We start from the raw sequence: 24,775 nt of genomic DNA, 5'->3' as shown, positions 1-24,775 counted from the left end.
GTGGTAATCAGTTGTCAGTATTCCTTTGGATAAGATTGGGGTCTGCTGTTCTTTTTCCGAGTTCTATTCTGGTTACTATCTGGGAATCCCTTTGGCCACCCTGGCCAACAACTCAAAAGAAGGTATTGCCTGTCTGGCAGGGGCATTGTTGCTTGTTATGTAGCCTTTAGCTATACATATGGACTCTTATGAAATTATATTGACCCCCTTTAATCTTTGGTTATAATTTCCTTTTGGGTGTTTAAGGCCATACAGTTGTCCAGATAAACCAATTTATTTTTACTCTTAAGGTCATTTGAGGTTTTCATGTAGCTCTAGCTAACCTGGAACTCACTATATACACCAGGTTGGCCTTGATCTCTCAGAGATTAGATTGCCTCTGCCTGCCAAGTGCTGGGATTAAAGGTGTGCACCACCATTCCTGACCTGTTTTTTTTTAATTTTATTTATTTTATTTTATATTTTGTGCATCTTATAAAGACCTGAGAGCACCTGACTTAGCCTTTGCAGGGTGAGTTTCCCAAATCATGCCATAATTATCCCCCTGTTTTGGACCATCTTCAGACCCTCCCACTCCCCCAGGGCCAGGAGTCCCTGCTGGCTATTGCCTGAGAGTACCTGACTCACACCTAACCTGGACCCTGAAGGGTGAACTTCACAATTCACATAGAGCCAATCCCCTGCTCTGGTACCATCTGCAGTCCCTCCCACTGCCCCAGGGCATAGGGTTCCCTGATGACTAGTCAGGACCAGCACATCTGTCTCCCACCTCCTCTCCTTGGATCTTGGCACTATCCATTTGAGGCTTCTGAAATGCTTCTAACCAGCTAGGGCTGCTTTGCCTTCCTGGAGAGCCACTGAGTAACTTCATTAGAGCCATCTGGTCCCTCCAATATAAAATCAAAAGAGAGAACCTGAAGCCTAGGCCAATCAGCTTTGCATACAGAATCAGAAAGCAACCAAAGTACATCAGCAACAAAAGCAGAAATAGACTTCAACTCAACAAAGGAAAGCTTGAATTTCATACCAGAGTCACAAGCAACAAAAGAAATCCACATGCCAAAATTACAATGAAAAAATAATAGCATGAAAAACCAAAGTAATAAGTTCCCACCAAACACCATGGGTCCTATAGAAGAGTTCAACAATGAGAAACCCCTAGAGATAACCCAGGACACCGAATTTAAAAGAACAATCATAAATATTATCTATGAATTCCAGGAATTTAAAGAACCCACAAACAAACATCTCAAAGAACTAAAAGAAGATAGGGATAAACTTCTCACTGAATTCACAAAAGAGATAAAAATATTGACAAAAACTCAGACTGAAATGAAGAAGGAAGTGAAAAATCCAATAAGCCAATTTGAAATAGCAGAAGAAAGCCTCATCAGTAGAATGAATGAAATGAAAAACTGAATATCAAGATTGGACAATAAACTTGAAGACTAGGACTTGTCATGCAAAGAACCTGAAAAAGTAAAAAACAAACAAACAGGAACGGAATATGTAGGAAGCATAGGACACCAAAAAAAAAAAAAAAAAAAAAAAATCCCAAAATATATTCATTATAGGCATAGGGAAAGAAGAATGTCAAGTAAGTGGGACTGCCCAAATCTTCAACAGGGTTATTGTTGAAAATTTCTCAAAATTAAAGAAAGACATACCCACACAAGTACAAGAAGCACAGAGAAGAGTGAAGAGACGGCAAAGCAGTTAGGGGCACTGGCTGATCTTGAAGTGGACCAGGGTTCAGTTTCCAGCACCCACAGGGCACCTGACAATCATCTGTAGCTCCAGTTCCATGGAATCCAATGCCTTCTTCTGACCTCCATGGGCAAAGCATGATATTGGTGCACTTACACACATGGAGTCATAAAACAAAAATAATAAAATATTTTTAAAAGCACATAGAACACCAAAGAGGACCAAAAAAGAAGCTCCCCATGGCATATCATAGTAAAAACATTAAATGTACAGAACACAGAATTTCTCCTGAAAGCTTCCAGTGAAAAACAACAAATCACATAAAGGAAAACCCATCATAATTACAGTTGACTTTTCAATACAAACTACGAAAGCCAGAAGAGCCTGGACCAAAATATTCCCAGTTCTAAATGACCACAGATGCCAACCCAGAATACTTTACCCAGCAAAACTGTGTATTATAGTTGAAGGGGAAAGAAAAACCTTCCACGACAAGAACAGGTTGAAAGAATTCATGCCCACCAGACCAGCCCTTCAGAGAATACTCAAAACAATATAAAGGACTGAAGAAAAAAACTACTATACCCAAGAGGCAACAGAAAGAAACTAAATGAAGGTAGAATTGTAAATTAGGCCAAGAGTGCAAACAGAAATTAAAACGACAGTAAACAATAAGCCTCTTTCGATAATAACTACAAATATCAATGGCCTAAACTCCCCAGTCGAAAGACACAGGCTAGTTGAATGGATTAAGGAACAAAGTCCATCTTTTTGTTTTCTTCAAGAAACCAATCTCATCCTCAAGGACAGGCACTATCTAAAAATGAAAGGATGGAAAAAAATATTTCAAGCAATTGGCACTAAGAACAAGCAGGAATTGCAATTTTAATATCTGATAAACTAGTCTTCAAACTAAAACTAATCAGAAGAGATAAAGAGGGCTACTTTATTTAGATCAAAGGAACAATTGACCAAGAAGATATTGCAGTCATGACATAGCAGAGGAAATGACGTCTAAGCTAAACACTAAAGAAAATTGAGAAATATCAAGCAAAAATTTGGAAGGAATGTTTTCTAATAAAATGAACAGAACAAACTAAGGCAGAGACAGGGATTTTCTGGGGCAAAACTAAATGAGACCTTGTTATAGGAAACAACAGAGAATATTAAGAAGTGAATCAGGGCAGGTAATTTGAGACCATTTAACTAGGAGCTTGTGAACCATGTTAAGGAATTTGAACTTTATCCTCAGACCAGTGGGGAGCCTTGGAAAATTTTAAGCCAGTGGAGGCAAATCAATTTGTATTTTAGAATGATCATTCTAGCTGCCATTTAGTAAACAGATTAAGAGGAACAGGAATTCACAAGAAAGTTCCCTCTGTCCTTTGTGCATTCAAATGCCATGCTCACACACACCCCACCTTTACCAAATTTCACTTGTCTTATATACTTATAAAATAATTTAAGCCAAATTCATTGCTGTTATAGGAAGATAGTCTAAGATGCTGCATTTCCTTGAGTGTGTCTGAAACATTTTTTTCTTCATTCAGGAAATCATGATTTATTTCTCCTTTTATTTATTTAGACATTCAAATTCCATTTCAGTTTCTTTATATGCCATTCATATGCTGGGGCCGTGCTCCAAAACAGAAGAGCACTAGACTAATTACTGCTGAACATCGGGGGACTTGTATAGTATTGGGAGAAGAATGCTACTTTTTTGTGAGTCAAATGTTGTTGAGACTAATGTTAATACTCTCAAAAAACTTCGCAATGACCTGTTTTCAAGATTTCAACCCACTGAAGAATTAAGTTGGTTTAGTAAACCCTTGTTTTCTTGGCTCTTACCCTTTGTTAGCCCCCTGATTATGCTATGTGTTATTTTGATGCTTGCTCCCTGTTTCATACAATTTCTTCGATGACAAATTACCACCATTGCAAAAATTACTACCAAACAGGTCAGAATCCACTTTGGATTCTCCCGAGATAGATGAATTGGCTCTTGAAGCTTGTGATGACACCTCTCCATTATAAAACAAAATAGGGGGAGATGTTGGGGGACCCTGCCATTAAGGTCACAGTCCACCATGTCCAGATAGTTCTATGAGCTGGGTGTAAAATGGAGGACTCCCTTTCTCAGCAGGGGCTTCCTACTCTCTACCTGACCTTATTTGGAAAGTGTCTCCAAGCACAGATGCCTGACCTTATTTGGAACATGACCTTTAACATATTTCCCTGCAAAAGCTGCCCCTAGGTTTTTCCTGTATGATAATTAGGCATTGCACTACAGCCACTCCTTACCCTCTCCCCTTTCTACATGATAGGGTCCTCCTGCACATGTAAATAAAGCATATCGTGAATACCTATCAGTAAAGCTTTGGCTGCCATCCTCACCCTCTATCTTCCCTCCAACCTCCCTGAATAAACGAGCTGTCTCACTGAAAAAAAAAGAAAAAAATAAGAATAAAAATCAGTTAACTATTAAGTCCATGTCTCAACTTAACACAACTATTAAACTTAAAATGTAATCATTTTCTTTTGGATTTATATTGTGTAAGTGGAATGATACTGCAGACTGTCACACAGTCTCTTTTTTTCCATTGAAAAGCATTCTATGAATATCTTTTATGTATTATGTCAGTGGACATGTAATATTCAAATGATTATTCCTACTTTACTTCATCCTTATAAGAAAATGTTCTTTTATTTCATTACAGAAGAGTTTTATGGAGTCTTAGCAATTTTACTTACAAAATTAAGATGATATTTCCCAGGCCCACTTCTCTTTTGGTACTCTGATATTCTTGGTGTTCAACATTTTTCAAGAAATGTACCAACTAATCAAAATAATGCTAGAAAAGTATTTTCTTTCTGGGAGATTTTCTGTATTAAAAAATCTTTTATTTATAGTAAAATGAAAAGAGATTCTTAGAAGAAGAGTGTCTTGATCAAGCATGCTTTTAAAATAAATCAAAATGGTAGGGTTATGTGCTATAAATAAGACCAAATGTATCATTTCAGAGTGCCTCCAAGAGAATATTCATCTGGCTTGTTTTCTTTTTCTTTTTCTTTTTCTTTTTCTTTTTTTTTTTTTTTTAGTTCAGTACTGGAAAATTATATGGGAAACCAGGTATTTTAATTTTCATTGGCACTATTTTTTTCCTAACCTTTCTTTTACTGTTTTAATGTCGCAATGGTTCTACCAAAGTCACTTCAGGATACCTTTGTAAAATTAGCCCTGAATTCAGAAAAGGTGGTAAAAACACACAAAGGAATTTTATTAAACCATAAAGAAGGACAAAATTATGTCATTTGCTGGAAAGGATATAACTGGAGATTATCACATTAAGTGAATTTAGTCTCAGAAAGACAATCCAAGTTTTCACTAATTTGTGACTCCTAGATTTACTATTAAATAAAATCACATAGGTATATATGTCATGAAACTGGAAGTCAAACTGGGGAACAAACGGAACTAACAGGAGTAGAAAGGGGTGATAAGGAGGAAGGCAGGGTATTTGGGAGGAATATGTTCATTTATACTTCTATAGACTATCCTTAGGAAACCCAGTACTATATACAATGAATATATGCCACCAAAAAGTGATCATGGCCTGATTCGATTGCCACCTTTGTGATTGGTTACATCACTGGGAGAACATAGCATACAAGTTATAGGCCCAAGTTCTAGTGCAAGACAATATTGTTTAAAGTCAGATTCAATTGTATATCATTTCAGTTTTCCCAATTGCAGATGAAGTTATTGATATACATTGCACTGTTATTTTCAGTTTTAAATGTGGTACATTATTTCCCAAGGTTACCATAACAAAATACCACAGGCTGGGTATCTTAAGCAACAAACATTTATTTCTCACAGGTCTTGAGGGTAGAAGTCCAAGATCAGGGTTTTGGCTAGATTTCTCTCTTCTCAGGCCTTCCATCTTCACCAGATCCTCACATGGTCTTTCCTCTGTGCACACAGGTTAGGACTTTGTGGCATGAATTCAGGGAAGTACACAATTCCCCTTATAATGCATGATACATATATATATATATATATATATATATGTGATATCTATTTCAGGTTATTTAATTGTTTGATAATAGTAGTACCTATTAGTACTTGGCTTCTCTGATATTTATTACTTTCATTTGAGAAACTGAGCTCAATACATGACAAACCTGTATATGACAATTCTTTGAAATAATTCATATTAATGTTCTTTGTAAAATTAATTTGTAGGAAACTGTTGTTCTACATGTGTGTGTGTGTGTAAATGTGCACATACATATGTATATATTACCATTTATCTCTTTGAGAAGACGGAAACTGTACCCAGGAATTAACTTCTTTTACATTAAAATTGGATTTGGAAGGTAGAATTTAGGTTCCTGTTTATCTTTTCATGCTTGAAGTATCTCAAGCATCCTTATTTCCAACAACAGAAAGACAAAAGGTTAGTAATTACTATTCCTATAGCCTTTCCTATAGTAACCATTTCTTCTCACATGGATCAGAGGGCAAGGATTAATGAAAGTGTAACAGAATCTCTCTGCTTCACTCTCTTCAAGTAAAGGAATCTTAGCATTCCTCTAGTACCCATCAGTGTTTTCATGGAAAGAGCAAATGCTTCTCATATCATTTTTAATAGGACCGCATGATCCTCTGGGCAGGACGAGGTCAAGTGGTAGCTACCAGATGAAAACTTCATTTTACTGACTTGACTGGAGTTCCTCTAGTTTAAAATTGGACTTGCAATGCCATCTTTAAAATATAAAACCATTAGCTTATTGAAAGTGGGCTTTAGAGATGGAAAGCGTGACAGTGTAGCTCTGTATTGCCATATCCTGTCAAGTGAGCTGTCAGTATGTGGCCTGTTCCATAGGATTCAATACCAGATGGAAACTTGGCTGGAAGGAATAGAGTACTTTGGTACCTGCTGCTCAGTTGTCGTGATCTGCCCCCACTATCTCACTACTGACCATCCCGTGCTCTGGTGCAAACTAGTTTCCTAGACATTCTCCTCTGCAGACAAATGGAGATGTTTCTGGAAAGAAATTTTAAAATTCAAGTGACTCTTATTCTAAAATTTTCACATGTTCCAAAATACAACACAAGATATAGTTGTCTTTCAAACTCCATTCTAATTTGGCTCCTGACTGTTTTCTCAGTATTCTCTGTTACTCCAAAGGCCACTTTCTTCAAGTATGTTCCAAATAAACTAATCCTCATGGATGGATGAGGCTTTGCCCCCATGAAAAGCTATTCCCAGCAGCCTTGCTTGCTGAAGCCCCATCATCCTCATGGTCATTCCACAAAGACATTCCAGGTCCAAAGCCCCCTTTTCAGACTTGCTTTGTTCTTCTTTGTGTTCTTACAGTAAATGGTTTACTTCTCTTCACCTACTACCCTAAAAGATAATGTCTAATTTCCCATCCTGTACCCTGGATTAGCTACTTAAAAGCAGGGATTATTGTGGGAATGACATTTATAAAATGGACATAGTCTGGACTAATGACTTTTAACTAACCCCATCAAGGCCATGTGCTCTTGCGTCTTGCTGACCTGGGCATCTGATCTTGTTTCCTTGACAACTTACATTTGGTACTGCACTCAAGAATATATGAATGAATGAATGAATGAATGAATGTGAGTGTGCTTGAGAATTACCATATCGAAGTGCTGAACGATTGTGCACCCACCTTCATTACACACAGTGGACATTGGGAAATGCATGTAGCCTTGGATGATTGAGATATTCGACAACTAGGGATGAAAAAGTCGGTTGGTCTGCTAAGATTAGGGTGTGGCCAAGCTTGTGCTCCCCCAGTTGAAGCTGTAGAAACCATTTTGAATAAAATTATGGGTGAGGCTGGATTTGGGACACAGTTCCAGGGTCAGAGTTCCAGCAAGAGAGTTCAGCACAGTTCCAAGAGGCAAATGGTTCCAAGAGCTATCTAGGGGAACTTGTGTCCTCTTAGTTCAGGACCACTCTCAAAAAGCAAATTTGTGAGTTAGGCTGTTGTTCAAGTGATCATAGTGTCTGCATAGTAACTCCAGCAGATTATCTCAGTTCTGGCCCCACCATCCCATCTACCCAACTGCAGGGTAGGACTTTCTACAAATGCAGGTCAGTTCTAATTCAAAGATGAAGTAGAGTTGGACCTCAGGGCATCTGAAAACACAGTCTATAGAACCGTGTGCTTTTGAAGTTGGAGCTGTGGACACCATACTTGCAGTGATAAACTTTTCTTAGGACAAACTAAACATGACCCATCTAACCTCTACCACAGTGAAACATTTCAAGGGGAAATGAGCTAGTGTCAGCCCTCAGTATTTGCAAAATCAAAATAAGAAAACCTGAGTTTTTTAAACACTGAATATAATTTCATAATTTGATATGATTTCTCTAGGCCTATTTTTAAAAATTCAAGCTAGACTCTTCATTTGAACACTCCCATTGTCTTCTTCCAAACTCATTAGCAACTTTAATTTGGCTTATTCCGGGTAGTATATAGAAAACTTCAGTTTGGCTTATTTTGACTGTCACTGGCTCACCAGGTGGTAGAGATGGTTTAGTGGTTAAGAGCACTGGCTGCACTTGCAAAGAGCCAAGTTCAGTTCCCAGCACCCACACAGTGGCTAGCAGCCTTCCTTAACTCCAGTTCCAGGAAATCCAATGCCCTCTTCTGACCTCTGTGGGTATTATGTGACATGGGTGCACTTTCATACTTGCAGCCAAAACACACACATAAAAATGTTTTGACATATACATTTGTGTACAATGGTAGACATCTCAATTTTCTGATGAAAAGGTGTGACCATTTCATCTTAAGTGTGGTGGTTTTCACTGGAATAATTATAAACTTCACAAGTAGAAGACTGGTCTGTGAGTTGCAACTCCTCCCTCAAGATGCAGGTGGCCTTGAGACACATAGAAGGGGAAGGAGGTATTGTACCAAATTATGAAAAAGTGTCTCCTCACTGCACTTTAGGGTTCCAATATTCATTGGGTGATAGTTGTATTATTAAAGTCATTTCTCCCAGCTAGTGACTTTTATCTCGGTCAAGTAGTCTCAGAAACTTGATGACTCCTTTGAGCCACTCTGAAGCAAACAGCAAAGATTTTGGTCAAGAGAGATAGAATGTGGAATATAATATCTCATTATGGAATCAACTGCACAGTAGCACAGTGAAGACTCCAGATGCAAAGGAAATTAACTTTACTTGAAATGCAGTTTATCTTGTTTTCTTTATTAATGATAAAATCTTTTTGTGAGTCTGTAACCATCTGGGGGAATATACTTAGCAAGATAAGAACAGTCTGTAAGACATTCTGTGATCATTTTGCTTCCTGTCCTGGGTTGCTCTGACTTGTGTACAATCACTGCTTCTATTCTCAGCTTGGAAACTTTTCTCCCTGCCTTCCTCTGAGTCAAAGACTTGAAGGATGTCTCAAATGAATACTTGCCTGGCACTCAGTGGATCAGATCAAGGTCAAGGTTCCTCCCTGCTAAGAAAAGTACTTCTTTGATAGTCTTCCCTTTGTAGCAAATATAATCTTATCCAAAATGAAATTAATTTCTCCAACCCACAAGCAAAATTTGAAACCATGCAAAGTAATCTTAATTTTTTTTGCCATTACCATCATATTCCTAGTGGATTGCCTTTGAAAATTTAAAACTACTTTTAATTTTGTATTTCTTTTGACTAACTTGCTTTTTTATATGAGGAGGGGAATTTCAGTCATTTTCAAAGCATGTTTTCTCTTCTCCAGGCTCTTCTTAATCTCAGCTAATTCTGCAATACCCACGCTGTTTCCACAGCCCTAAGGATACCATTAGTTTGATCCAGCAGACCAGTTCCACTCCTTTCTCCATATTGCAAGATGAAGCCTTCCGTAGCAGTCACTGATATTTTCATTTTTTGTTTTTTGAACAGCTTTTTTTTTTTGAAATGCAACAGGATACACTGTTCATGACTACATTCAATTCCATGTATATATAGGTACATATGGAGTTAGGTCCAGTTCCCTTTTCTAAGGAATAAAACTCCCAAATGTCTCAGCTTTGTGTGCAAGGAGTCCCACTATAAAGTCTTATTCGATCTTAGTTCCCATGACAGTGAAATCAGACCTACCACATGAATCAAGTGAGCAAAAGATACTGTTCCACAAACACATCTGTAGCATCCAGTTGGATGCTATTTGTTCTGTACCTGACATACCCACATGATTTCTGTTTTTCATGAACCCCAGCCCATCCCACCTTCCAGTGAAGACTTGCCATCTGGATTACTGTGACTTGATGTTTCTCTCTATCTGCAACAATGGTGATTGCCACCTCCCCTTCTGCGTTCTGATCCTGTAGAAGCACATCACTGGGGGTGGGCTCTGAGCTCTAATAGCCTCACCCCACTTGGTGTTCATCTCTTCTTCATGTGTGCAGTAGAGATGTTCCACCTCAGCTGCTTCTTTCTGGTGCCTGCTGCCAGGCCTTTCAGCCATATGAACGCTCTCTCTGGAAACAGAAACCAAAAAACTTTCTTCTGTAAGTTGCTTTTGGTCATGATTTTATCATAGCAACCAAAAAGTAACTAATACAGCCTTGCCACATTTGTTTTACATCCTCAAAAGTGTGGTAACTATCACAGTTCTTTCTCTGGCAAAGGTGACCAACAAACACTTGCTGTATGGATGAAAAATATACAGTAACTCACTTTGACCTCCATTTAACAGTAAATGAAATCCCCAGTATGTTTGTGGATATATGTTTAAATTTTTAATGTTTGTTTCACATTTTATTTTGTGTGTGGAGGTGTGGATGAGCATTTGCTATCACACACGTGTGGAAGTCAGAGAATAACTTTCTGGAGTTGGCTCAAGATATTTGCCATGTGATGGGACTGGAGAAAGGCTCAGCAGCTAAGAGCACTGGCTGTTCTTGCAGAAAACCCAAGATTGAATCCTAGCACCCACATGATGGCTAACAACCATCCATAACTACAGTTCCAGGGGATCCATCACCCTTTCATATCCTTCGTGGGCACTGCACAACACGGGTGCACTTACACACATGCAGATATTTCATTCAAACACATAAAATAAAAATAAAATTTAAAAAAGAGACGCATCATGTGGGCTCTGCGAATCAAACACAGGTTTTCAGGCTTGGTGGCAGGTGTCTTTACCAGCTGAGCCATCTTGCCAGCTCAAAGATGTAGCTTTTAGTGATGGTCCTGTCACCAATTTTTTGTACAAACCTTTTGCTACCTGTGAATGGGGCAATGTGACCATATAATTTACGCCTTTCTTTCCAATACAGTCTTTGGAGGAGGTACAGAGAATGTTTATGTTCATATATAACCTTGGATATGGTGAAATTTCACTTGCTATTCAGCCTGAAGGTCATCGCTGTAGATGAATGCTTGGGAAGATTCGGTGTGACTCCAGAGGCACTTGTGGAACCTGGAGATAACTCTGTCCTGGAAACCTTAGTGACACCATGTGGCCCACCAGGTTTGGATCACACTTTAGGTAGCTTGATGTATAAACTTCTGGGAGGAACCTTAGACTCTTTTGAATATTTTCTCCTGAGGGGTCTTGTTGTGGGTGCCTATTTGACTGGTACCCACAGTGCCTTCCATGAGATGAGCTGAAGACAGTGATCTGAAATACTTTTTGTGTGAACTCTCTCCAGCCCTATATGAGCAAAGGTTTATATTTCACAGGAGAGTTTGATATATTTATATTACCAGAAAGGTACAAGATGAAAAGCTTTTGGTGTAGTTACTTGTTTTTCTTGAAATCCTGTGGTGGAATATTTGAGGTAGAATATTAAATTTTCTTTCTAAACACAAAAATGAGAATCAAGTACATTTGAAACTATAATGATGATTTTTTTTTTGTATTTTCACAAACCTAAAGGCCTTCTGAAATCATGGTTTTGCTGGAATATTCCTGGTATTGTTCTAGCAATGTTATGATGTTCAGCAGCCCAAGGTCCAGCTGATTATTTATTTTCTCTGGTCCTCAGGCCTCACTTTACAATCCACTGGGAAATCATGGGTAGTTGTGGGAAAAACAGGAAAAATGAACACACTCTGGTTTCCATCCCTCAGTCACCCACTCCTTCTTGCCCATCGCCCATTGCCCATTGTCATTTTACAGAACAGTGCCACAAACACATTAAAATAAACAACTGGATTTGTTTTCAAAATATTCCCAAGATCAGAAAAAAAGTAATTCCCAAGTCTGTAGTAAGCTATTTCACTGCTGATTTTCAAAGAGTATTTCAGAAGCAGAAATCCACAGGCAATTGTCATTGGGCTGCCATAGTAGACAAATTCAAGTGACTGTGACATTGTGCCACTAGGGGAAATGGGACATGGCTGATAATACCTGTGAAGACGTGACTCAGAGGGAGTAAGCGTAGAGCTGAATTTTGACCCTGTAAAATGAAGGCCAGCCAGAACGGGACCGCAGTCAGCAGGGAAAGACAGGGAGGGTGTTCGGTTTTCATCATTAGGAAACCGGCATCCACACGACTTTGCTCTTATACCATAAGCTTTATTAAGAGTGACTCCAGTGCTCACTTTGGTAGCACACATACTAAAAATAGAGCAATACAGAGATGATTAGCATGGTCCCTATGTAAAGATGACACAGATTTGTGAAGCTTTCCACATTTTGTTCACAAAGAGGAAAAAATGGAGGAGTGATTTCTCTTCATTGCAGTTTTCTGCTTGGTGCTACAAACCCTTGTGTATATGATAATACACCCTTGTGCGTAATGATCACATACTTCTGCGTTAGGATCAAGGCTCAGGGCTTGTCTTCCAGCTTCTTGGGGAATTTCTCATTCCTATTAGGGGACACTCAACAAATGACCATTTTTATTTTCATTATTAGTGCTATAGAGCATTTTGCAAACCACACAATAATTCTCATTAACAACCCCACAGTCTAGAGAGTTCCTGTCATTATGATAGAAACACAGGAATGCAGCTCTGATCTCTTCTGGAGGAATGTGAGATTTGTATGATTTTTTTCCAAAATGGACTAAAGTGAGATTCTTTGTACATTAAGTGAGAACTACTCCAGTAGTCATGGGGCACTGACAACAGTGAGCTGGGAAATGAGTGTCATATACCTTCAGAAGACTACATCATAGAGCCTTAGAGTTTTGCTTCCAAGAACGGTAGCAGGAAGCAGATGTCAGAAAGGTCTTGGCCCACACTTTCTTTTCGGTAAGCATTGGTCACCCTCTGACACCTCAAGGGAGAATGCTGGGCAAACACCACAGAGGCTAAGATGCCTGCTCCCTTACTCACTGGAGCTCTGTCTTAGTGTTTAGAACCAAAAACAACAGCAACATACCAATAAACCACACATACTGATTTCACTGGAGCCAAGGCTGGGATGATTCTCCACGTTCCATCACTAAGAATACTCCCTTCTGTGCCCAGCAGCCATCCAAGTGTTGGCTGGTCTGTTGTTAGGAAGTTAGAGAGTTTGCAGATGGCTTGTGGGATGTCATCCAATTAAAGCATGCACTTAATTTTGGCTAATACTCTGAGGGTTTTTTTTTTAACTTTTTAACATCAAGATATTTTTCTTCTGCTTTTTGGTATTTGCATTGCATAATAAAATGGATTTTATTTCTATAAGAACCTCTTAGAAAATTTAGCTGATGACCTCAAATGAGCTCATGGGGTGACCTTATTCACAGTAGCTACCTACCCTCAATGCTTAACACTAAGATGTAAGCCTAAGACACCAGTACAGGGTAAACTCAACAGAAGTCTATTAATCAAACTCTGGATCTTAAGTAATTTAAGGGAAGCTCATAAGCTCTTGGCAAAGGAAAGTAAAACTATTCAGCCCTCTTTCCAACTTATCCCATAGAGGAAGTGCTCTTCTTCAGAAATGTCAGTTCCTTGTTAACCCTCACCCAGTAGCATTTTGAGAGCCATAAATATTTACTGAAAACCATGGCTACCTCCTAGACTAACATTCCATAAATGCAAAGATAAATTTATCTTCTACACTAATATGGGCACCTACCTTCTGAATTACTGTGAGAACTTTAGCACCAGAAATTTCTAAAAGTTCTGTATTGAAATGAGGAAAGGAATATAATGTCCAGAAATTAAGATAATGCTCATCTTTCCTGTATCAAGAAGGTTTTTGGATTGCCTGGATAAAGCAACTATTTTGATAATTAGATTTTGAGTGGAAAATAAAATAACTCAAAGAAAAATAGACTACTTTCAGTTTGCTATGCTACAAAACCAATATATTGTGCTTACTGTTAGTAATATAAAATTTCATATTGAGCTTCCTAAAGTCAAGAAAAAAAGAGCAACACAAGCTATTCTGTGCCCCTATCTAGGCTAATTTTAACTCGATGATTTGTCAGGAGAAGAAATTATTTCCCATGCTGAATTATATTTTTAAGTTATAGCAACATGGCATCACTTGGAAATAGAATACAAAGTCATTTCAAGCACTATTTTGTTTTTGATTATCTAAAAATATAACTCTATTCTATAAAAATCTTAAGAAATTTCTTGAAATAAGATGGAATTCTCCTAAACAGCTTGATCTTTACATGTGCTAGAATGCAATTTACAGTATTGGTTCAATTCAGTAACTCCAACAAACTATTAAATTTTATTTCAAAATTTATGCTTTCTCAAGAATATCTCTTTAATATGTTGTTCAGTATTTCTTTGAAGTATATATTTATCTGTTTGGTTTGGAAAGGGAAACTGACTGAGGTTAATAATTTGAAATATATTTGGAGAGTATCAAATGATGAAATATTTATAAAAATATCTTGGGCCACTCTATGTCTCTTAGGTTTATAAAAATGAAAAATTGTTGGGGTTGGGAGATGGTTTGCCATGGAAGCATGAGTTTGATTCCCAGCATCCATGTAAAAGCTGGATATGTGATGTCCTTATGCATATCCAGTCCTGGATAGGCAGAGACCAAGGTCTCACTGGCCAGTCAGCACAGCCAATTTTTGAGCTCTATATTCAGTGGGAAACCTCTCTCAAAAAGTAAGGTGGAGCCTAGCTTAGTGGAGTGCACTTTTAATCCCAGCCCTCAGGAGGCAGAGACAGGCAGATCTCTGTGAGATCAAGACCAGCCTGGTCCACATAGTGCCTTCCAGGTAGACTGGGACAAGGAAGATCCTTGACCTCTGACCTCCACTCACCTGTAAATATACATATGCAAACATACTTGCAATTTTTCCAAGAGTATGTCTGTACTTTCTCCCTTTTGTAGTATGTGGTTGTTGAGTTGAAAAATGTTGTTATAACTAGGGTGGATAAAAGGGGAGGGAAGATAAAGGAAGGGAAGGCAAGAAAGGGAAAAGAAAGGGATAAGGTACTTCATCTCTGCTGACCTATTTCGTTTTGCAAAGTAAAAGCCTCAAGTGTCCTGGGTTACTGCAGTGCCCTCCTGCCTACACAAAATCTGTTTCCCACACCACTGTCTCAGTTACCATGTAAAAGTGTGTGTCAGATATTGTTACATTCCTCCTTAAATTTCTTTAATAGTTTCCTCTTGCACTTAGAATGACATCCAAACTACCATAGCCACCAAGTGATCTGGCCTGCAGTTACTCTGTCTCCCTCCTTCTATTGTCTGCTTTTAAAATACACCACAGCCTTTCACACTTCAGGATCATTTCACTTCCCTGTCTTTTGCCTGAGATGGTCTTTCTCTTTGCACTCATGACTGGATCCCCTACTGTCAGACTCAGCTCTAAAATTGCATTACAAGGAGAGCTTCCTCCAGTAATGTGTTTACAGGAGTCCTCCTCCAGCCTAAGATACTAGTGCTGACAGATGTGGTTATTTATGCCTTCAAAGCACTTAATCAAATCACAAATTGTATTCATTATCATTTGAAGTTTATCTCCTCCACTGTGAAGAGAGACATCCAGGTAGCAGGGTTTTCCTCAGTTTTGGCCATGTGGATATACTCATCAACTCTCACTGAGTCTGGAGTAGAGATGTACAAATGAACATTTGCCAAATAAGTGAATGGATGAAGTAAAGAATTTGTCACTGGATTACTGGACTTTATGTGTGTTTTCTTAGATAGCTGGCTGACAAAGTACAGAATGTATGGAAGTTCAGTCTATCTGGGAATGTTTGCTTAAGGGGAGACGAGTGCAATTAGACTATAAAGACTGGAACAAAGTCCTAGGAGTGTCTTCTTCCTTTCCATTTTAAAATCTATTATTTTTCTTTTGGTACTGTGGGATTGAACCCAAGACCTTATGCCCTCATGTTTTCTAAGCACACACTACCACTTGGATACATGTCTGGCTCTAATACTGAAGTTCTTGAATGTCACAGTGCATTATAGGAAATCTCTCTGTGGCTGGTAGATAGCTCCTAAAGCTTCTTCAGTATTCAGTGTATGATTTGCAAAGCCTCATTCATGTTAGACTGTGGAAGATGATCATTTACATTCACTCACCAGCCCATAGTAGTGCAATTTCTACATGTTTGCAAGGTGTTGATTTAGGTGATGTTCATTTCTTTCTCCGCTCAGCATGAGAGCCCCGTACAGTCTTCCTTCTAGGCTGGCAGGGGTTAACGTTCACTTTTCATGCTCTGAATGAAGTGAGCCAGCACTTCTGGAAGGGGATTTCTTCACAGCACTTGTCTCAGTGGGAAGTCATGTCTCTTAAAAGTGTGATATCCTCAAAAACTCAGCATAGAGCTGGGGAAATGCTCAGCAAGCTCCAACATAGGAAATATTGGCAGAAATACTGCTGGGTGAGGGAGAGTTGATCTTCTTTAAGGGAGGGACTCCCTTAAAGACAGACTACACTCCAGTGGGTGAACTTGCACTGAGGGACATCTGGGTACAAAAACTTGACCAGACAGGTCTTAATATATATGACAGAATGCATGAAATCCAGTGGGAGGATCCATGGGGGTGCAGATGGGAGAGGGGAATATAGATATGATTAAGATTTGTTGTATGAAATGCACAAAAACTCAATAAAAATATTCATTTAAAAAGTGTGACATCCTCTTGTCACATCATTCCACTTTCCTTTATCATTCTTTTTCTTTAATAATTTGTTTTTCTAGTCTATATTGTTACCTCACACTATAGACTAGTGTGGAATTTTTTTATTTTAACTCTGTCTTAAAGGAAATCCCATGTGGAGTCTGAAATATAGTTTGCTTTTGGTTTGTGTCAATGGAGTAATGGAGATCTTCTTCTTTAGCTAAAATCTAGTACTTATAAGAACTTGTAACAATCTCTACCCAGTAAAATGGTACTGGGTATAGCATATACTTGGTCACTTGGATTTTTCTCACTATGTCAGATTCAGCCTGTAACATGAAGTACAAATACACAAAGCATATTCACAGTTAAGATACTGGTCGATTTTATAGATTCTAGAAGACAATTTTAGAATCATTTACTAGTTTATAGAAAGGTAAAAGCCAGGACCAGTGTTTGGCTTATGGTTCAATGTGAAGTCATTATGTGGACAAGATGGTTTGTTCTGTAGTGGGCTATAAAGAAGGAAGGCACCAAAAAAGCACAAAGCCAGTGTGGCCAAACTTAAGAAAAGGAGCTCAGTGATCAGTATCAACTCACCCTTTTCAAAACTCACCGAGTCATGCTCATCTGTAATCATCAGCACTAGGGACCTTCAACATGTCCTCATTGAATCCTCATCCTTATCTATGATGACCATGTGAGTTATACTCATATGCATTATATTTCTTGGTTTATTTCTTAAAATAATATATTTTCTTTCTATCAATATCATGTATATGCAAAGTGAGTGGAGAATACAAAAATAGTAAGTTATTGGCTCCTTTCCACAGAAAGCTGTTCAGGGAATGCAGATGTACTCAGCACAGGGGAGCATATGATAAGTCCCAGGACAGAAATAAGAGTAAGATGATATCGTGGTGCCTTAGCATAGCAGAAGGTTTAAGAAAGCATTTCAAAACAGGTTTCAAATTGCCTTATAAGACATGTCACACATTTTAAAAAGACACATGGACAAATACTCTGTGAATCAGTGGAACAGCCTGAGCCAAGGATTAAGGTTGAGAAATAAAGAACATAAATATCAAACTGTGTCCATCAACTTTAGTAACTTGAGCTATAGATTCAGTAAAACAGGTCTAACCTGTTTTACTCATTACTTATAATTTGGCTATTAACCAGACAGTTTCTATGGATCACAAGCACTTACGGTATCCTTATAAATGATGTGTTCATGGGAGCTATTCATTCTACTTTTCATTAATGGGAGCAAACCAGCATCCTCAAGACTGATAGGTCATTTATAAATTGTGTAATTTTTCTGATGCATATTCATATCACACAGTTGTATAACCCATATCCTACTTAGTCAATTGTGGTGACCAGTTTTTAAATGAGCATAGTCTTTCTTTAGTCGATGACTGAAGCACAAATGTTTAAATGACTTTCCACAATCACTTGACCAATAAATGTGGATTTGTGCACAATTTAGAACCCACCCAATTTTTTGTACCTGCATAATTGTCACCACATGAATGCTCAAATAATTCATATTTCTATATACTGTTGATTGGGAAATTGAGAAATTTGTAATTGAACAAGAAAGCACATTCAAAAGTCAATCACATGGACAACAAAAGCATGTCTGGGTGTACATGATAAGGAACAAGGGAAAATGATAGGAAGACCTAATTTTAGGGAAGACTCAATAGGAAGAAGGTCCATAGTTAATAATATGAAAATGAAGCATGGATAGTAAAAATGTTACTGTTGTTAGACAAAGTTAAGGATACCAGGTCATCAATTAAGGCGGTATGTGTTTTCTGTGGCCAGTTCTTTGTGTCTCTCCACAATGCGGTGTTAGGGACTTGTGAACTCACCTTTCCTTTAAATGTTTTCATTACTGAATATATACTTTGTCTGAATAAGATCCAGATGATCTTATGATATTCTATGATTTCATATTCATTCATCCAATAGCAATTTATTTCAATTTCTTCATACTTTTTTTCATAGTTTATTTTAATTGGGGGCCATGAAAGAATGATGGAATTGTAAGACTGAAGTTAATCATCATTGGCTTCTCAATTTCTAATTACCAATTTAGGTCAGACTAATTTCATCTTCATTTCTACTGCTATTTAATAGTCATTAGCTTTTGTTTTGTTTTAGCTCTTTAGCATGTCAGTTTCTGCTCCCTCTTCTAGTCACACCACATACAAGAACAAACTCGTTTCTTTCAAAATTAGGTGACTTCAACATTGCTTATTTCGTTTTTCTGTCTGGTAATCTTAATTAGGTGCACAAGCAGCTTTAGTTCCATTAATGGTTGTGGATCATAGCTCCAGGAGGAGTTTGCTGCTGTCGTTGGGTAAACCTTAGTAATTCCAGAAATTCCTTTGTCTCTGCCTTCACATTAAGGACAAGCTAGCAAACTGCACATTCTTTAAAAGAGAAAAAACTGAGTGAGTTAATGTTAACTGCAGAGAATATTCTCTTTTTTACTTTGCTGACATTATTTATTAGAACATTATCTTAAGGTTTAGTAGACGTGGAAGCTCCAAATATAGCTATTTGTAATGACACTAGAAATCAAATATTTAATTTTTCAAATAATTTCTGATCTATTAGAGTAATGAAAGAAAATTCATTTATGGATGACAGAAGGTAGGTATTTCCTAGGTGGGAGATTTTAAGGAGATTTGGTTTTATTTTAATAAAAAGATCACTTTGTTCCCACTTGTCATATGTGTTTTCTTAATTTTATTTTTATTGAATTTTTGCAATTTTCATACATTATAATTTGCTGGTGTTTGTATCTGCTCCCCTAACTGCACCTCCCCCTACCGCCCCCTGCCCAGTCACCATTTCTGTGAGTTCATATGAGTATATATATATATATTGCAGCCCATAGCATCTGATTTGTGTCCTCAAATGTCTTTCAGTGTGGGTCCATCTGCTACAGGTCCCACCAAGAATCCCATCCCTGTAAGATATTGCCTCTCCTTCTTCCAGCAGTCATCAACTGCCAACGTTCCTTAGGTGGGATTGGGATTTCTTATCTACTTCTCAGGCCTTCTCTGTTAGCTAGTAAGAACTAGTCCATTCTATTGCCATCGGTTCTCCTTGGGCCTTGGCCCCATCCCTCTGAGGCTCCTGGAGAGCCCCTGACCAGCTAGGACGAGTTACCCAAATCTTACCATGCCCATCCCTTTGCGTTGGGACCATCCTGCCAATCCTGCCCACTGCTCCAGAGCGCAAGTCTTCTCTACAAGCTAGTAACAATTTCTTCACACTTTATAGTAGATCATTCTTTGAGCTTCACCATAAAATGTTACTAATTTGAATATTTACTTTTCTGATATAAGTGGATCCTTCTGTAGGCATTTTCCATGACTCAGGCAGAACCCAAATGTTCTTACACTGAGGAAAGTTAATTCCAGTTAGCTAAAAATATCTTTCCTTTTTCCAAGGAGAATGATGCTAAGTGGCTTATGAGTGTCAGCATACTGAGTATTGAAACTATACCCTTTTGAGGGACTGGAGCCCTCATGTGCACACATACACACACACACACACACACACACACACACACACACACACAGTCAATCCATCCTTTTACATTAATGAGACTCAGAGCTTCAGCTTGGGCATATTGTCTACGCCAGACTAGTTTGCTTCATCTCCTATTCTTGACTTTCTAAAAGCCAATGAACTTACATTGTGGAGGAAAAGTTTACCCAGTTCCCCCATTTAGAGAATCTCAGATGGTTTCTGCTCTCATTTTCGACATGAACAAAAAGAAATGAAAAACTATAAAATGTGAACTGAAGAGCAATAATCTTGGCAGCTTTTTGTTTTTCTTAATCATAAGTCAAAATAAGTGTATAAATTCAGTTTTCTTGAAAACACAGGTGGTTTAGAAAAATGGGGGAAGAGAATAAACTTGGAACAAAGCTCATTTATTCCTTTTACCAGAGCTGAAATATCCATGTCTTTTCAGTTTGTTAACAGCTCTGAATTACAGTTTGAATATAATATAGTAGAAAATGATGTGTCTGTATATGCAATTAAACATGTGTATGTGTGTGTGCATGTGCGTGCATGTGCATGTGCGTGTGTGTGCATGTGCACGTGTGTGTGTGTGTGTGTGTGTGTGTGTGTGTGTGTGTTAAATTTGATCACGAATCTTGTCCTTACCACTTCTAAACTATGAGACCTTGGACTCATCTTTTTGTTTCTCTGAGCCAAAAGTAAAAAAAATTTCCTTGATTTGGTTGTTTTCTTCCATAGCTTGACCAGCTGGAAAAGGCCATGGAAGCCGCCCACACGTTCTTCATGGCCAACCCTGAGCACATGGAAATGCAGCAGAACATTGAGGACTACAAAATGACAGCAGGGGCGGAAGCACTCCAGCTGGTAGATCGAGAAGCCAAGCCACACCTGGTGAGCTCTGGAGACCCTGTCCCTGCCACATGGAGATAAGTGGACCTGTTCCATTGGCTCAGAGCTGAGTCACATAATGGACATATCAAATTGAGCCTCAATTTGCACTTTTATATTGTCAACGTTTTCAGATATGATATTGCCTTTATCAGAATTGAAAATATAGTTGATATTTTAATTTAAAATTTCAATTAAAATAATCAGTATATGTTGAAGCCTATAACATCTTAAAGATTTCTGTACCCCTTTATGAAACCTCAGCTCTTGTTCAGCCCTTTTTTAATGCCATATCTTTTTTTAGATTTTTAAAATTAAACTTACTGAGAATTTTACACATGTACATAAAGCACACTAACCACTCTCACCCCTCCCTACCATGCCTGTTAACCTCCCTCTTCCCCGTAAATCTCTTTCTCACATTCATATTTACATCTATTTGTTTTGATTTGTTTACCCCCTGAGTTTAACCAGGTCAGTCTGAGTGACTATGGGTTTGGAGTTATTCATTAGGACCTATTGAGCTCAGCAGTGGGTATACAACAGATAACAATGGTTCCCTTCTCCCAGAATCTGTCAACAGTCGCTAGTTCAGCAGCAAAGAGCTAGGCTCCACAATGCCTCCCTCTTCCATGACTGATTGTTACTCAGGCCGGTCTTGTGCAGGAAAATGCAGTTGTGAACTCATGATTGCAATGGCTGTGTCAGGTCTACAGGATGGCATTTCACAACGCTTCGCCCTGTTTTTCAACTCTTACATACTTCTTGCCCCCCTTCTGCAATGTACCCTAGCCTTAGAAAGGGTGGTATAGATGTTTTGTTTAGCACTGGGCCCTTAGCCAGCTCTAATTCTCAACATCATGGGCAGTCAAGAGTCTCAGGATTTACTACTATTCACAGTAGGGACATGTTTCTCTGATTAACTCACAGAGTGGTTTGTTTTGTTTTGTTTTCTTTCTTTTTTTTACAAAAACTTTATTGGGAATTTCATACATGCATATAAGGTGTTTTGATCAAATCTATGCCCACTCCCTTCCTTCCAACACTTCCCATATCTCCCCATCACTATTTTCTTTTTCTTTTCTTTATTTTTCTTCTTTCATTTATTTATTTTTATAGGGTTTTTGGGTACTCTAACATTACCCCCTCTGAAGATGTAACCCTAAAATCTTTTAAGGATTAGATACAAGCTCCCAAATACTTTAGACATTTTTGACCTTTGGAACAGAGTATGTTGCTAACAGTCCCAAGGACATTTTGACTTTTAGCCAAGAAACAGGCTACTTTTCTTTGGGGTCTTTTTATCCTAACTGCCTAACCAGTTCTTACCGCCTGCTCTTATCATACCATCCTCTGAAGGGGTTACCCAAATTGCCAATAGGAATAGGGACGCAGACCACTCTGGCATCTTGAACCATGCTGAACAGGGACGCAGGGTGAGGCAATTGGAGTGGGTCTATCTAAAAGACTCTCAAATTGTATAATTCTTATCTCTAAGGGGAAAAGGAAGTCCTTGAATCATGAATACGTGATGTGAAGGAGAAGTAAAGGCAAGAGTAACTAGCATTACAAGTTCTAGACAGGGAACTAGAAGACAGAACAGGGAAATTTTCAAATGTTCATATAAGAGACCATTGGAATTTCTTGAAAAGAGCTTCCAAAAGCATCCCTCTATCGGGTTCTTCCTTATTTTTCTTTTGTCTTCCAAGGCTGGGCTCTAGAGTGATGGATTCAGGATTTGCTTTCAGGTATTTTGATAGCTGTTGGAGTGGTTAGAATAAGTGTCAGTTCCCACTCAAAAGCTTTGAAATGACTGAGGGGTTGCTGAGGTGTATGACCTGAGGGTATGCACACTGTAGCCTTTACCCAGCATGGGTTATGCCTTCTCTTCTTAGCCTTCTGCAGATTGTATACTTTAGCCCTCCCCAAATCCAGCAGGCCATTTGTGATTAGGGACAAATTACATACAGTTGTCTGGGAAGAGTGGCTAGATACTTCAGTAATGGTCCAGTGACACTGTTTGGCCCTCATTTAATGAATGAGCATAACCATCAACAAGCCCAATTGTGATGATATTTAGCAATCAGGCTCAGCTGAAGTCATGATGATGGTAGCTATTTTATGCAGAAGGGACTGCTGTATAGCATCATCTTATTAAAAGCACCTGGAATTTAAAAGGATTTGGTGCTAGGACCCACATATGAGGGAGAACATACTTCATTTGTTTTGCTGAGTTACTTCACTTAGTATAACAGTTTCTAGATCCATCCATTTACCTGAAAATTTCATTATTTCATCTTTTTTTACTGCTAAATAGAACTCCATTGTGTAAACATACCTCATTTTTGTTAACCACTCGTCAGCTGAGGGACAACTAGGTTGCTTCCATCTCTTAGCTATTGTGAAAAGAGCAGAAATAAACATGGTTGTACAAGTGTCTCTACAATAGGATGAGTCCTTTGGGTATATGCCAAGGAGTGGTAAAACTGGGTCATATGGTAGGTTCATTTTTAGTTTTTTAAGAGGTCTCCACATGGTTTTCCATAGAGGTTGCACAAGTTTGCAATCCCACCAGCAGTGAATGAGTGTTCCCCTTTCTCCACATCCTCACCAGCATTTGGTATCATTTCTTCTCTTGATCCTAGTCAGTCTGATTGAAGTAAGATGATACATTAGGTGGTTTTAATTTGCATTTCCCTGAACACTAACAATGTTGAATACTTTTTGAGATGTTTCTTAGCCATCTTTATTTCATCCTTTGAGAACTCTCTGTTTAGATCTTTATCCCATCTTTTAATTGGGTCATTTGGTTTCTTGCTTCTTTGTTTTTTGAGTTCTTTATATATTCTGGATGTTAAACCATTGTCAGATGTGTCACTGGTGAAGAATTTTTCCCATTCTGTAGGTTTTCTCTTCACTTTTTTATTGTTTTTTATTTTTTGCTGTACAGAAGCTTTTTAGTTCAATGAGGTCCCACTTATTGATTGCTGACCTTAATTCCTGAGCAATCTCTGATTTAGAAAATCCTTTTGTACACCTATATCTTGTAAGTTACTGCCAATATTTTCTTCTAATAGCTTCAGGGTTTCCAGTTTCATATTGAGGCCTTTGATCCATTTGGAGTTGACTTTTGTGCAAGGTAAAAGTTAAGGATTTAGTTTCACTCTTCTACAGGTGGAGATCCAGTTTTGCCAGCACCATTTGTTGAAGATGCTGTCTTTCCCTCCATTGTGTGTTCTTGGCACCTTTGTCAAGTATCAGGTGGCTGAAATTGCATGTACTCAGGTTTGGATCTTCAGTCATATTTCATTGATCTATGTGTCTATTTTTGTGCCAGTACCATGCTGTTGTTATGACTATAGTTCTGTAGTATACTTTGAGATCTGGTATAGTAATTCCCCCAGTGTTGCTCTTTGTGCTTAGGGTTACTTTGGCTATCCAGAGTCTTTTGTACTTCCATATGAATTTAAGGATTTATTTTTCTAATTTTGTGAAGTATGTCATGGAGATTTTGATTGGGATTGCATTGAATCTACAGATTGCTTTTGGTAGGATGGTCATTTTCACAATATTAATTC

The 24,775-nt window shown here is 38.2% G+C and overlaps 1 protein-coding gene and 1 non-coding gene across 2 annotated transcripts in view; both read left to right on the top strand.

Annotated features, from left to right (window-relative positions):
• P3h2 (prolyl 3-hydroxylase 2) overlaps positions 1 to 24,775 on the top strand; it is a 193,273-nt gene that overhangs the window by 115,627 nt on the left and 52,871 nt on the right. Inside the window, exon 3 of the mRNA XM_008839688.3 lies at positions 21,048 to 21,200. Coding sequence (XP_008837910.2) covers positions 21,048 to 21,200 — 153 coding nt within the window. The remainder of the gene's footprint in view (positions 1 to 21,047; positions 21,201 to 24,775) is intronic.
• On the top strand, positions 12,297 to 12,401 carry LOC115071471. Its single transcript, XR_003850560.1, has one exon. It is a non-coding gene; the product is annotated as a U6 spliceosomal RNA (small nuclear RNA).

The sequence above is a fragment of the Nannospalax galili genome, unplaced genomic scaffold, assembly GCF_000622305.1.
Source record: "Nannospalax galili isolate Female #2095 unplaced genomic scaffold, S.galili_v1.0 scaffold559, whole genome shotgun sequence".
Taxonomy (NCBI): Eukaryota; Metazoa; Chordata; class Mammalia; order Rodentia; family Spalacidae; genus Nannospalax; species Nannospalax galili.
Note: the sequence above shows the minus strand (reverse complement) of the source record. Positions and strands in the feature narration are given on the sequence as shown.